The sequence below is a fragment of the Berghia stephanieae genome, chromosome 5 (genome assembly GCF_034508935.2).
Source record: "Berghia stephanieae isolate SIO BIC M18660-M18661 chromosome 5, UCSD_Bste_1.3, whole genome shotgun sequence".
NCBI lineage: Eukaryota > Metazoa > Mollusca > Gastropoda > Nudibranchia > Aeolidiidae > Berghia > Berghia stephanieae.
In genome coordinates, this window is record NC_088364.1 from 43787968 (window position 1) to 43803465 (window position 15498).

A 15498-nucleotide genomic window follows, 5' to 3' on the forward strand; every position below is an offset into this window, starting at 1 on the left:
ATTCAAAATGATAATATTAATTTTCATAATAATGTCTCTTTTATTAGTATCAATGCTTATATATTACTAATGGATAATTTAATTATAAAGATGAATATTTTTTATATTTTTTATTTGTATTTAGATCTTGTTGTTGCAACAGATAAAACCTTTGATTTCATGAGCATTGATTTATAGACTGATAGGTCTCCTTGTTGTGTTACAGAAAAACTCTACCATCGCCACGTAGGAATGATGGGAGGGGATAACCTGGATGAATTGATGAATGGACAAGTTAGGAAGAAACTGAAGATTATTCCAGATGGCGTCACGTGGGGTGGTAGGTTTTGTAACTGACTCGCTGATTTTATATGCAGTTCAGCACTGAGATCTCAAACAAGTTGGGACTGGGCATATTTGTTTGAGATTTTCGTGTTAAGTATTTAACCAAAAAAAAAAATATTAAGAATGTGGGAGGTAGATGGGGGTTGGTTTCTATAAGGTCTCATTATAATTATGTGCAGCGTTTAGTGCATATTATTTCATTCAATAGCAGGTGTTATAATGTACCCCTTTTGGTGTCATATAATGAGAAGACAAAAAAAGCACATTGCATTGTTGATTACTCATTACACACTCAGCACTCGACGTCTTTATCTACAAATCCAGTACCTAATCACGAATACTCTTCGGATACCTTTTTCGTGCCTCTCTTCTCACCTTATCTTGCCCATCCCTAATCGCTTATTTTTTTTCACTACTTAACAGTAACTTCCTGTATCATCATTGCCTCACTAGGCTCCCACTGGTACTAGTACACACAAGATGGGGTGAAGCGTTGCATGCATAAGACAGTTGTCAAACATTCTTTGTGCGCACACACACACACACACACACACACACACTTGCACATATATACACATACATGCTCCACACATGCATGTGAAAGCACATTAATTAACACAGTTAACGGCAATGAAGAACGATCGCAGCTTTCGTTTCCATTTAATAGAATTCGAGATTTTCAGTTGCCAGTAGAGCTGGGGCGGGTATTGGTCTATAAGAGCCACGATTCATTTAAGGGACTGAATTGTGAGAAGCGAGCCTCTTGCTTTGCTACCATAGTACAAGCGAGACAGTTTTATGACCTAGATGTGTCGTTTTTTGTGCGCATGTGTGGAGTGTACAGCGAAACGAACTGCTTGGCAATCCGAATTTTAAAAAGGAACAGCGAAGCCATGTTTGGAAAAGAATTTTTAAAATTTTAATCTCAACAACTTAATCTTTCAAAGGCGAATTTCAATTGTTCTTGGACCTCAAGAAGATCCTACTGTTTTCATTTTTTAAAAAACAAAACAAGTAATAGCAAAACACTTATAGTTTAATTGTCATGGTGGAAAAGGTTTAAACTACATTAAAAATAATATAAAGGGGAATTATTATTTGAAAACACAAAAATCAGTGTCAGTGGTAAAGGGTTAAGTGCTCTAGACACGCACAGTCCAATGAAGACACGTTTCGCTAGAACAATTCACGATAATGGTTTCATTCCGCTCTCTAACAGTGCAAACTTTCCACTCTCTAACAGTGCAAACTACTGGAAATTCTCTTTCTCTCCTAGAACGATTTCAGACTAGAACAAACTGAAGATATCACATCAGCTCCAAACTTAGAAACCTTCACACACCTCCTCACACACTTCACGTCATGACATCATTCAGCAAAGCCACCTTTAAATCTCCTTTTCAGATATGGATTGCTGGGTGGGGTTCCTACCTCCCATAGCGGGCAGGGAGGTACTTGCTATGTCTTCTATCCCCTCTTATCTGTTTTTCAATTGCTTTCTGTCTTTGTCTTGGAATGAGATTGCTTGCTTTTGTCCTGACTTTGGTCGGAGTCCTTGGCTGAGAGGGAAACAGTCGAATGTATAGTTATAGTTTTGGGAGATGATATTTTTTTCCCTTGTAAATCATCTCTCTGTTATGCATTGTATTATGTTTAGTTTACATATTATATTATATGATTTGTAAACATTTGAGTGTATTCCTCTTAGTTGGGACCTGTGCTTGTGTCTGGATGAGACTTTTAGGTGATCTCAGACTAAGCACTTTGATAGTGTGCTCTTGGAATCTACATCTGTTCCCTATTTGAACCAAGTCCCCTTTGTCTTACCTTTTCTTTTGTGCTTTAATTCTAATTCTATAACTTTTTACTATCCCATTTTCTTCCTTTTCACTGGCGCTGATATGACCTTAATGTGTTGCAAGCGCCGTAAAACCCTTAAAAACAATAAAAACAAAAACAGATATGGATTGATCTACTTATTTGTTTTTGGCCTTGAGTGGTCCAAAAATGAAATCTTATTCAAAAGCTTCACAAATTAAGGTCAACATTAAATTGCAGGTGCATTGTATTTATTTTAACTCAAATTTGAAGTGTTAGGCTCAAAGTTGAATTTTAAGCATCGTCTTTACCCTGATGTAATACCGCTTTGAAGCGATTGGTCACATTTGCATATGAGTGAATTGCTTTGTCAGTTGAACTACCATATCCTCATGATTCACTGTATATCTTGTAAAATGTTGTCCAATACTCATACATCCTACAAATATTCACCTTTGCCTTATGATTTTCAGGACAAGCTGAAGAGGTTTTTGTCAAGCAGAGCAAAGATTTCATGAAGAATGTTACCAACATTGGTAAGCAATTTCTTTTGAGTTTTCAAAAAAAATTAATATATATAACACAATATCCACTAAACACGGCCATAGTGCTTTCAAGTGTTATCCTTTGTTTTGCATTCTCTAGTCTCTTTCTTTCTTCTCTCTCTCTCTCTCTCTCTCTCTCTCTCTCTCTCTCTCTCTCTCTCTCTCTCTCTCTCTCTCTCTCTCTCTCTCTATCTATCTATCTATGAAAATATCCCCTTCTTTCTCTCTCTCTTGCTCTCACTCTCTCTCTCTCTCCCTCCCTCTCTCTCTCTCTCTCTCTCTCTCTCTCTGACTTTCCAGACTGTTTTACTCCCTTTGCAGACAGGCAGCGTGCAATCCGTTCTATCCCTCTGTATCTGTTACCCCTTTAGTTTAAGATTTCCTGTTTTTGTCCCAGAATGAGAAGATTTGCTTCTGCTGAAACCCTGGCCTGTGACTTTGTGGAAATGAAGTTTAAAAAAGAATCTTTGAAAGTGTGTGTTTTTATCGTTGGAAATCAGAGTCTGTCTCTTTCAGGTTTCACTACTCTACAATATTTTGGTACACAACTCTTGAGAAGGAATAAATTTGAAGGTGGTTTACATAGGACAACTTACTGACACCTTCCAGGTACTTCCAGGTAAAGACTGGAATCAGACTAGGATGCCTTTTTTCATAATTCCTCTTCCACTTGGGGACTGGCTGGACTATAAAGTCATCAGTCATAGGAAAAGAAATGGAATCCAGTGCACTGCTGAGAGAAAAGATGGATCCCATTTGGAGGTCTTCCATTCAGATGAAAAGTCATACATGATTGGTCTGCACTAATTCTGACAATCATACGATGGAAACAATCATGTTTTTTTTTGTGGACGGGAAAAAGCTCAAAATAGCAGATATGTGATTACAGTACACCAATATGAGAACTTAAAATTTCTAAGATAGATTAGTCTTGTCATTCAGTGTTTAAGGTAATGAGTAGTTATCAAGGCAGAATGTATTAACATATTTTCCAGACTATAAGACACATTACACCGGACTTTAAGGAGCAGCATCCACTTTTTATTAAAAATCAGTTTTATCTCATAAGGCGCTCCGGGGTATAAGCCACACTGTTTGCCTTTCTATACAGCCAAGTTGATTGCATCCAATTCGAAAGCAACATTGTATTGATTTCGTTTAGTGTTAGGTTTTTGTTCCAAAGACTTCTTGGCATGTTGTTCCTTCAACAGTTGATTCAATAATGAAAACTCTTGTGTAAAATGGCCCAGCAGTGTCATTAGTGTAAACTAAAAAGAAACAGACATGCTGTGTAAGACCTACTAGTATTAAAGTATTTCAATAGGTCAAAAGGAACTGATGAGTCATTATTTTCTATTTGTCGACTGTTTTGTTTGATTAAAGTTCACAATTTCCATTTGCAGTGAATGACCTCATCAATGATGGGAAATTGAAGGTCATCATCTACAGTGGACAGCTAGACCTGATTTGTGACGTACTTGGTAAGTGTTTGAATTATTATTACATTGGTTTCAGTTTCGTGTAAAATCCCATAAAATTGATTGCCCAATAAAGAACTAGTTCTGCTTTACATTGATAAAATATGGAAAAACCTTCATTGCAAATATCGGTAGATTGAGATTATTCCAAACTTTAAGATCTTCAATCCATTTCTCTTTAGCTTTTCTCATTTGCTTCCTCACCTCCGCATTCCACTGCTGGTATTGCATTCTGGCCTCTTCATCAAGATGCTTTCTTTTCTTTAGTTCCCGTTCTTTCCTCTGCTGTTGAACAAAGTACTTTGTTAATGTTCTCTGATAATGTATTGACGTCAATATCTGTAAGGTTTAAAGCTGCAAACTTGCAGGTAGGTGTACTTCCGCCTCAAATACATCAGCTGTATACGGGTCCTTCAATTCTGATATGAAACGTTTTGTCAGCACGCTTCACTTGCAACTTGAGTTCAGGGGGCAAAGAACCAGATCGTGATCACTACCTATATCTGCACCAGGGTATGTTCTCATTTTTGCCTTATTTTACAATAATCCAATTTCGATAGCACGAGGGACACAACCAGGTGTTTGATCACATCATCAGATATGAACCGTTTAATCGAAGCAATCTTTTTTTAGTTGGAAAAAGAGAGATCTAACCTGATGCTCATTCACAGTCCAGAGTCTAAGAATGTGCCAAAGTTTTTCACTTTGTCAACAATTTGAATGGAAGCATCCCCCAGCTTCAAAACGGTTTCACTTTTCTATTTCTTCTTCCTCACATACAGCACCTCCGTCTTATCATCATTCAGTTTCAGTCTGTTCTCATTCATCCACTTCTAGACACTTTGGATACAATTCTCACTAGTGTCTGATACTCCTTGTAAATTTCTTGTATTGGAAACGCAGTACAACTGTGTCCTAGGCGGGCTGAGACAGGCCAGCCGAAGAGAAAAACCGCAAGGTGTGTTTAGGGCTCAACGTATAGTGTGTTCACACTTGTGGAGTGTGTAACCGAAATTCCAACAAAGTTGCCATATTGGGTTTTTATTAGACAAAGCGAATTAAGTTTGGTTACTGATTCTTTGTCAAAATATGTTTCTTGGTTGAAATTCAGTTTAAGAGACACGTCTTTTAATATTTAGTGTCTAAAAATTAACAGATATTTTAAACAATAATTTATATTCAACAAACCCAGCAAATCACCAACTGCAAATCACACACAAAGACTTGATTCTTAATTGGCAAATATTTTTTGCTAATAAAACATCTCCTCTCTGACTATATACCGGTTTGGTACCGGCTTTGAATCTGTGATTAGCCCTATTTCACATTTCAGTCAGATTTACTGAAGCTCTAACTTTTAATTCCTTTTCAAATGTTTATACATTTAAACTGTGTTGTTGGAGTTTTAAATTCTTTATCCATATTGTTCCATACAGTAATTGTTTTGTAAAATGGGTAGAAAGTGCTCTGTCTTCAATTGTAGAACTGGCTACAGAGATCAACCTGCTGATCTGAAAATAACTGTGTACAAATTTCCGAAGGAAATTCAGAAACGTAAACAGTGGATTTCATGCTTACCAAATAAGCTTAACTTTGAAGATGTTACGGAACATATGGGAGTTTGTGCTCTACATTGGCCTGATAATCCAAAAATGGTTCGTGTAGGACGATATTTTGTTCCAGTTGACCCACCTTCTGTTTTTCATAATGTACCCCAATCATGTGTACCAAGCTCGTCACAAACTCAACATCGGATTACTACAAAAGCCACTGCTGCCTCTCGAGCTGTTGATTTGGATGAGATGTCAGATTTCATGGAGTCTGATTTATTTCAATATGATTCTTTTCATGACAAATTTTGTTGTGAAGTTGGAAATTGTGGTGCCATTTTCACTCTTCCGTCAGGATCACATGATTCATATATTTTATTGAGTAGTGAGAGGAAAGGTCAAATTCACAAGTTTGCAGTATATTTTAAATACAACACTGGAACTAAAAATCCCAGGGTGACGTATGAGATGTATCATTTGGGGAAACGTATTCGTCACCCATTCATCAGTGAGATTAAATGTTGGAGTCAGCTTGAAGAGTTTCTTCGATTTGTCAAAGCAGAAACACCATTTGAAGTTACTGATAAGAAAGTCAACTTTTGTATCAGAAATCTTCAGCTGATGAATTCGTCGAAAAACTCAAGGCTTTACTCTGCAGAGGACCTGTTTTTAGCGTTTTCATGGTATGAAAAATCCCGTGCTTTGTATCTTGAACTTCGTAATCATTTACAATTACCATCTATTTCTACCATGAAAAGAATTACAAGTGTGGCAAATAACACCTCTGATGAAAATCTCTTTACGAATGTTTTTAATCATCTTGAAGAAAGATCCAGAAATTGTATTTTGATTATTGATGAAGTTTATGTCAAGGCATCAGTTTCATACAGAGGAGGAACCATTTATGGATATGCTGTTGATTACCCTGATAAATTGGCTACTACGTTTTTATGTTTTATGGTAAAGTGCTTTTTTGGATCAAGAACATTTCTTGTCAAACTGTTACCCTGTCATGCCTTAACATCTGATTTTCAGTACAGTAACACTATAAATGTCATTTCTACAATTGAAAGATGTGGAGGGAAAGTAATTGCAATAATAAATGATAACAACAGATTGAATCAAGCTTTTTTCAAAAAATTTCCTAAAATAAATGAATCATCTCCTTGGATTACCATGTCCCCAGTTGATCCTACAAGATCCTTATTTTTACTGTATGATACTGTTCACCTGTTGAAAAATATCCGAAACAACTGGATTACTGAGAAAACAAAATGTCTGAATTTCTACCCTTGTCATTCATCTGAACCAGTAACTGCCCAGTGGTCTGATTTGGAAGAACTTCATAATTACGAGACAGGATTTCTTGTAAAACTTTCAACTCTTTCCAAAACAGCATTGAACCCCACAAGTATTGAAAAACAGAAAGTTTCCCTTGTATTGGAAGTATTTTCAGAGAAGACAAGCTCTGCATTGAAATCGTCATCAAAGTCTGTAAGTTCTTGGATCAACACTGCCTTATTTATAGATGAAGTTTTGAAGCTTTGGAAAGTTTTTAACACGAAGTCTCCCTTTCAAATCACTCGTTTTCGTGACCCAGATCGATTATGTATTGAACTTTCAGAAGCTGGTAGTCATCAATTGAATATCCTGGATCAATGGGCACTGCTTGCTGACCGGATGACAGCATCAAGTCCTGTTCTAAGGGAAAAATCCTTCACAAGAGACACAGCAAATGCTTTAGCTTGGACCTGCAGATGCCTTATTGACTTATCAAAGTACCTATTGACACAAAACAACTCTGTCCATCATCAATATGTTGCCATTGGTTTCTTCCAACAAGATGTCATAGAGAAGCATTTTGCTCATTTTAGGATGTCAGCTGGTTGCAATTTTTATATAACAGCTCAAGATCTTTTGAACTGTCATCATATAGACAGGGCCAAACTTTTTATTGAATTTGAGAAGGATATTGATTTTAACACCTCTGGACATTCCTGTGATCTCTGTGGGAAAGAACTGACAGACTCGGAACTTCTCATCATTGACGACCTTCCTCTCACTACTAACACACTATCATCTGATGAGAAAATGATTCTTTATTATATCGGAGGCTATGTGGCCCTAAAGGATGAAAAGTTGCGAGGAGCAGATGGAGACGTGTTCCCTGAAGATGTCAAAGTCTACACTGAGGAAATGGACAGAGGTGGTCTAAATTACCCTTCGACTGCAACTTTTCATCTTATTCTATACTGCTACACTTTTTTTAAAATGTCTGGAGAAATGCATTGTCGTTCAAGACTCGTAAGAATTTTTCAAGATTTTCCAGCACTGTTTCATTTGGATGTTGTTCTCAGCAAAATTTCTACACGCAGAATTGTAAATATTTTATTGAAACGTTTCTGCACTCAAGCTGACAGTGACAATAAAATCCAACAACAGAGAAGGAAAATAGCCAAACTGTCATCTTTGTAGTTATAATGAATTATTTATACTCATTTTCCCAGCCTCACAAGTCCTATTTCATGCATTATTATACTGTTGAATCTTTAATGGGCCATTGGCGGTCCCAAGCCCGCAGCTGAATGCATACCTTTTTATATGCGTTCAGTAACTCAGAGGGAAAGATTCTGTGTTTATTCAAATGGATATATTATATATTAAATTGTGCAATTATCAAGGTAAGGCATGTTTTATATTTTAATACTTATTTTTCTTCTTTCATTCAATTTTTTTCTCTTTTTCTTTTTTTTTTTTTAATTTTTGTGTTTGTTTTACTAATGTGATTTATCAAAAGGGGCCTTATCAAAAACAGAGCTTAAACTACAAAAATATATTTACTATTTGAAAAATGAAAAAAAAAAACATTTATTTTTCTCTTATTATTATATAAAAAATCGGTCTCAAAAATATTGTGAAAAGAAAACAAATTCCGACCAAGATAGCGCGAGTGCACTAACACTAACACAGCGACTCGCTCGTACCTTACGCTGAGCCCTAAACGAAATCGCGACACGGTGTGCTGAGCTGGCCTGGGTCGGGTCGCTTAGACTGTGTCTCATCAGCATATTGATGATAAGATAGGCAGAGGGCCAACATACAGAACAAAAAGAACGGGTCCAAGTTATGAACCCTGGGAAACCTCACAATCAAGAGTGATTTCCTCAGATCTGTATTCATCCACCATAATTATCTGTTTACGATTGAACAAATATAATCTAAACCAATCAAGCACCACATCATAAGTAATTTCAAGACGTTTGAGGAGAAGATCGTGATCGATAGTGTCTATAGCGGATGATAGGTCAAGCAAATCCAGCAAAGAACATGAACCATTGTCTATAACAGAGAAAAGATCATTAACAACGCTAACAAGTGCGGTTTCCATCGAATGATGTTGCCTGTAAGCTGACTGAAATTTTTCTTCAAGACAATTATATTTTTAAGATGAGACAGTAATTGTTTCAAAACAAGCTTTTTTAAGATCTTAGAGAAAAAAAGGAAGCTTAGAGACAGGGCGATAGTTTTTTAAGTTCTCTTTATCTAGATCAGGTTTTTTCAAAAGGGGTTTGACATGAGCAACTTTGTAAATGTAAGTCAGCTTCAGTATTCTTTGAAGAATTTGTTAATGAATCACCATGAAACTTGTCAAATGTTGTTTGGATCAATTCACACGAGAGTTCTTTCCTGATGGTATCAGTTTTTTCTTTAAAATATTGATCAAAGCGAGTTGGTAGATCTGCCCAATTATTTAAAGACGGGAGAGCTGCTTGCGTCTGTTGCCCCAGCAGTTCCTTGGTTAAGGCAAAGAATTGTCTCAAATGTCTGACGTTTTTCAGGCTCTCTTCATAGTATTTCTTTCTGGCCCTGAAATTGACAGCTTCCTCATCATTTCTTGCAGCGATGTACAGTCTCTTATCTACAGCATCTTTGGACTCGAGCCATTTTGTTTCTGCCCGCCTCCTGGCTAATCCAGTCAATTTTATTTCTGCTTGATATCTCACCCTCACTGCTCTTGTTTTTAAGTGAACATGTTTGTCCACCATATCAACAATTGGATTCACTAGTCTGATGTCACGTCACCCAGCAACAGCGAGCAGCCTGGTTCTAAACAAAGAAAATGGGTACCTTTTATTCTTCATGCTGGCTAGAACTTTTCATTTGTCATGTGATCAGAATGTATAAAAGTCAAAACATGATCATATTTATAATGTTTTTCTCCTCTGGATACACTTTTATGCTCGTCGGAGAATATTTCATAAAGGCGCCCGCCATTGTTCCAATAGTTTAGAGCCAGTTACTAAGTTACCATGCATTATTACGAGGGAAGTGACATCATGACTGTTAAAGCCTATTGACTTGTGGAGACCATTTGCATCATTTTAATTTTTTACGTTATGGTCAAGGTCTTGTTTAAAAATGTGCATGTCTACATTCTTCATATTACGAGTTGTTATAATCATTTTCACTTCTTGCTGCACTGTAAATAAAATGTTGGTATATAATAATCATTTTTACTATTATTCCTTTGATATAGGCACAGAGGCTTGGTTCTCCAGATTGGATGTTTCCAAACAATTCAAATTAATTGAGAAAAAGGCGTACCCATGTGGTTCTTTGGAACCTGTCTGTTATTTTGGTTCACAGTACAAGAATGTTGATTTCTACTGGATGCTCAATGCTGGCCACATGGTAGGTTTGAGTTGTATAAATTATATGGTGCTTGAATGAGTATATATATTAACATAAGTGTAAGCGGTTTTGGATTTGTGTTGTGTCTTTGTCTTCCCATGTGCTGCCAAGAACTTAACGTTTAGCAAACATTGCTTGTCTGGAAAATTATCAAGATAGAGACTCTTGATCAAGCACATACCTATATGAAATTGTTACGGTGTAAGTCATTGTTATTTTGGAAATTAGCTTCTTTCTGGGTTTCAAATTATTTCTCTATCTTTACACAGTGTCTGTCAATTATTTCTCTATCTTTACACAGTGTCTGTCATAACACTTGATTGTATTTGCCCTCCATAAAATCAATTAGAGAAATGCTATTGAATCCCAGTTAAACTAATACTAGATGATAGTTTTCTAGCCTTTGATCCACATCGTAAAAGTCAAATATAAAACATTGAAAAAGTACAGAAGAATGCACTGAGATGTGTTACTATACATTCATTTGTGGTAAAAGAGATGTGCGCATGAAAGAAATACGAATTTTCCTCATCATGAAGTACAGGCAGGGCTAAATAACAAAGGATTATCTCGCTTGAGGTTGGATTTTCAGGATAATTTAAATGCCAAATTGGCAACCCTGCCCTATGTGTCATGTTGCGATTTCAAATAATTGAAACTACAAGAAAAGGAAGTGCATCATTCGCCAAACTTCCCAGTCAAAACTTTTAAACTCATAAGTAATTCTAAATACAGAACCAGATAAACAAAATATGATATTGGGCTCTCGATTGGTGATGGCAAATGCAACTTGTGCATGGAACAAAATGAGTAAGAGAAAGTTAAAGTTTATCACATAAGGGTTGTGTGACGCATCATTTTAATTTGATTCCTTATCATGCATACCGTGTGTGATGCGTCTCGGGTGAGTTAATATTATTAGTGCTTCAAATCGAAAAAGTAAGGAAAGTTGCAGAGGGAGCTTGTGATTGTTCAAGGGACGAAGACCCTAAAGAATTTTGAAAATAACACTTGAGAGGGTCAAAATTGATATGTCCTCAGAGTACATTTCATTAACTATGACCTGTCTTTTTAAATCAAACTTTTAAACCAAAATCTTTTTTTCTCATGTTTTTTTTTTTTTTTTTTAAAGTTTGGAGTATTTAGGAATTAACTTATGATAGCGAACTTTGTTAATGTTTTCTTCGTGATATATATTTGTATAGTTTTTTATTTTTGATATTTCATTCAGGTCCCTCAAGACAATGGCCGAGGAGCTTATGACATGGTAAACCGGATCATTGGATAAAGGAAGGTCTTGATATCTAATGTTATAGAATTTTTTATATTTTATATATTTTTATAGTTAGACCAGAATTTATCTCATAATCTCTATATTAATGAGCAATTCCCTCCCTGTAATTTTTTTTTTAATCTACATCATCAGGGAATTAAAAAACCACTCTGGATTGCTGTAAGAGAGCAAGGGCAAGATGACTTAATCAAGACCACACACCATGGTTGGTATGACAAGAACTCAATATTGTTTTTTAATGATGCAAATACTTTAGTGCTTTGCCAAGTTGTTTCCTGTATGAGTTACGCACAGAAATAATGACATCCTCTATACCAGGGTGCGTCCATGGATGCAAGTTCTTTTTCTATGTCATTTTATTCATCTGATTACAGTTGACACTACTTTAGCTGATTTTCAATCAAGTCGATTTTTTTACCTGGTCCCACCCCCTGCAAAGAGACGATAAGAGAAGAGGAATAAAATAAAGATCAAGCAGATAAGTTGGTTTTTACATAAGTCAAACTTTTCATCAAGGCTCATGACAATGTACAAACTTTTTTTTTTTTTCCATACACCATGGGGGGATGAAACAAAGCGCTCGACTTTAATGCTTGTGCATCTTAGTATAATTGGAGTTCAGATAGGTGATGAGTTGATAAAAGATTATGAAGTTTAAAGAAGCACTATGAAGTTGATGGCATCTGTAACTACAAGATGTTAAAGAGTGAGGCCCAGGGGGCTAAGCATTCTTCTCAGGATTTTTTTCCCCTTTCAAACGAGATGTTAATCATACAATACCTCCATAACAGAGAGAGAGAGAGAGAGAGAGAGAGAGAGAGAGAGAGAGAGAGAGAGAGAGAGAGAGTTAAGATGGTGGATGTGGAAAGAACCCCTTCGACTTAAATAAAAAATACATTAAAAAATAATAATGCAAGAAAATAAAGCAAATAAATGAATGACTATATAAGTAAATAATTAAGAATAAATATAAAATGAAACAGAATCATTTCAAACAAAAAACAAAGTCTAACCAGCTATGAAACAACACAAAGGGAAGACCTTTCTATAATTGTTCTTTCAAGAAAAATAAGGGGTTGGGAGGGGAGATCCAATTATTTTTTACCACGATTTTTCAGATTAATTGATTTTTGGGTTATGTTTCATGGAGATTGACTTAACCGGTGTGAACTATTGTTACATCTATTATATATAAATAAGTATAAACAATACCATGTTAGTAGTGATTTCAAAAATTATACTCTGATGTCATCATTTGAAAGAATGTGTACATTAATTAAATCCAAAATAATTTTCTAATTAAACTTATTATGTATTTAAATTAGACTCTCACTCACTCAATCATCTCTGGGCCTGCTGGCACTTGAGGCGATGCAAGTGATCTCCACTTGGTCCTGTCAGCAGCTATTCTTGGGGCCATCTCAAGGGACAGACCTCTCTTTTTCAAGTCCCTCTCTACGGTATATCTCAGTCTCCTTGGGGCAGCCTCGCTTCCTCTTTCCTTTGGGTGTCCATCGCAGAGCCTTTCTTATCAGTGTTTCATCAGGTCTGACAGACATGCCCCAACCATTGCCATCTTTTCCTTTTAATGAGACTATCCAGAGACTCCATTTCAGCTCTCACTCTCAGGTCCTCATTTGAGATTGTGTTTGGCCAGAATAACTTGAAGATTCGTCGCAAACATTTGTTTTGGAATACTTCAAATTTCTGGATGATACTCTCTGTGATCTTCCAACATGCTGATCCAGATAGCAAAAAGCTCAAGACAGTACCTCTGAAAATCTTTATTTTAGTGCTGGAATATAATCCCGTTGCTCTCTAAATTTGTTGAGGGAAGCGAATTTCTGGTTTGCCTTACTGATTCTGGTTTTGATATCTGCATTGCAGTCCCCATCTGTTGTCAGTTTACTGCCCAAGTACGTGAATTCTTGAATATATAATAAGACTTCATATTGTTATTTCTGCTGAAAATTCCCTGCAAAGTTGATGAACACACTTGTTGACATTAATGCACTCACTCCTGTGACAACCTCTAATCTTTCAGAGAAATCTTTGAGGACTGAGTTATTCCGTAATGCTTATTTTTTATGAAGGATTTATATTTGATTTGTTTTTTGTTTTTTTATGTGTTTTTTTTTTTTGCATGCTTACTGTGTTTTGTCATGACTTTGTTTTGTTTTGTCTCTAGTGTATATAGTGTCACAGAGCACATAATGTGTGGATTTAGGCATTATAGTAATTCCTTTTTTTTATTTTATATTTAAATATAGATTAGACAGGCCTCTAGTGTACTGAACTTTTGCTGATTTTTCACTCACGTTAACCTATATTTAAGTTACATTTTAAAAGATAACAGCTGATATTTCTTTCTATTTTGTGGATTTGTGGCAGAGTCAGTACTGTTTTCATTTTGCAATAGATTTCAAGCAACACTGAGCGTAAATTGATAGTTGTCAGTAATAAAATCTTTTGTCCCTGCCATTGTGTCAATGGGAAAGACAATTAACAAACATTTTCCCCATTCTTCTTAGGTGGAAATGAATACCTGGTTTCAGGCACCGACAAATACTGTAAATAGCTTTAGTCAAATAGGATTTCCAAGAGGTAACTTCTTATTTACAGAACAGAAATTTGGCTCCTGAAAGGATCTGCTGGGAAAACAAATGAAGCATTTTATAGCACACCAAATCTAAGGAAACTGTAGAAATTCGCATTATAAATGCTCTTATTTATTTATCGATTTGTTGTCTTTCCAGTGCACAACCATGTGCATGAAATGAGTATTTCTACAATATTTGAACAGAGAGAGAGAGAGAGGGAAAGAGAGAAAGAGAGAGTGAGAGTGAGAGAGAGAGAGAGAGAGAGAGAGAGAGAGAGAGAGAGAGAGAGAGAGAGAGAGAGCATGTGTGCTGGTGCATAGATTTTGGTACCTTTTTAAAAATTTTCTAAAGGAAATCACTGCCTTGATTCATGAAGCCAATTACGTCATGATAAATAATAAAATGAATGTGCTATGTCTCTTGAATTTGACACCATTGACCATGACACTCTGTTGAAAAGAGTTCTTAAGGTGGAAGAAGACTTCCGAAGCTGGGTTAACGAAATAAATGTGGGGTTGTAGTTGTACGCTACTACCACTACTGCTGCTGTTTCTGCTGCTACTGCTACTGCTACTACTACTACGACGACGACTACTACTACTACTACTACTACTACTACTACTACTACTACTACTACTACTACTACTACTACTACTTTTAATTGTAGGTATTTGTGGTAGGGCTGTTGAGGTCAATGATGTCAAGTCTCCTGATCAGATTTTGAAATTCAGTGTATCATCACAAAGCTCAATACTTAGGCTTAAGATATTCGCAATGTATCTTTAACTGCTTAGATCTATAATTTGTTGCTTTGGTATAACTTATTTCTATGCTGATGATTTTCAATTGTACAAAAATAAAAGCTCTTTTTCGCAAAATCTTCCTCTCTTCTATGTTTTTAACAATCTTTCATAGAGATGAAAATTTTGTTGAATATAATAGACTGAAATTAAGTGATAGCAAAACCAGGTAATCATTATTGCAAGATCAAACATCATTGCCAAGTGGTCTAGTTGTATGACACTCAACTTCAGGCCGGAAGGTTGAGGGATTGAGTCCCACTTTGAGTGGCGCATAGTTGAGTCCTCGGAAAAGGCTCTTTACTCACATTTTCTCACCATACTCAGGAGTAAAATGAGCGCCTGGCCTGGGTGAGGATCCTGACCTCCTATAGTGGGCAGGGAGGTACATGCGGTG

At 36.1% G+C, this 15498-nt stretch overlaps 1 protein-coding gene across 1 annotated transcript in view; it reads left to right on the forward strand.

Annotated features, from left to right (window-relative positions):
- LOC144972981 (retinoid-inducible serine carboxypeptidase-like) overlaps window positions 1-15181 on the forward strand; it is a 32309-nt gene extending 17128 nt beyond the window's left edge. The window contains exons 10-14 of the mRNA XM_078914880.1: window positions 206-319; window positions 2616-2678; window positions 4091-4168; window positions 10253-10407; window positions 11639-15181. Coding sequence (XP_078771006.1) covers window positions 206-319; window positions 2616-2678; window positions 4091-4168; window positions 10253-10407; window positions 11639-11695 — 467 coding nt within the window. The 3' untranslated portion in view covers window positions 11696-15181. The remainder of the gene's footprint in view (window positions 1-205; window positions 320-2615; window positions 2679-4090; window positions 4169-10252; window positions 10408-11638) is intronic.
- The last annotated feature ends 317 nt before the right edge of the window (window positions 15182-15498 follow it).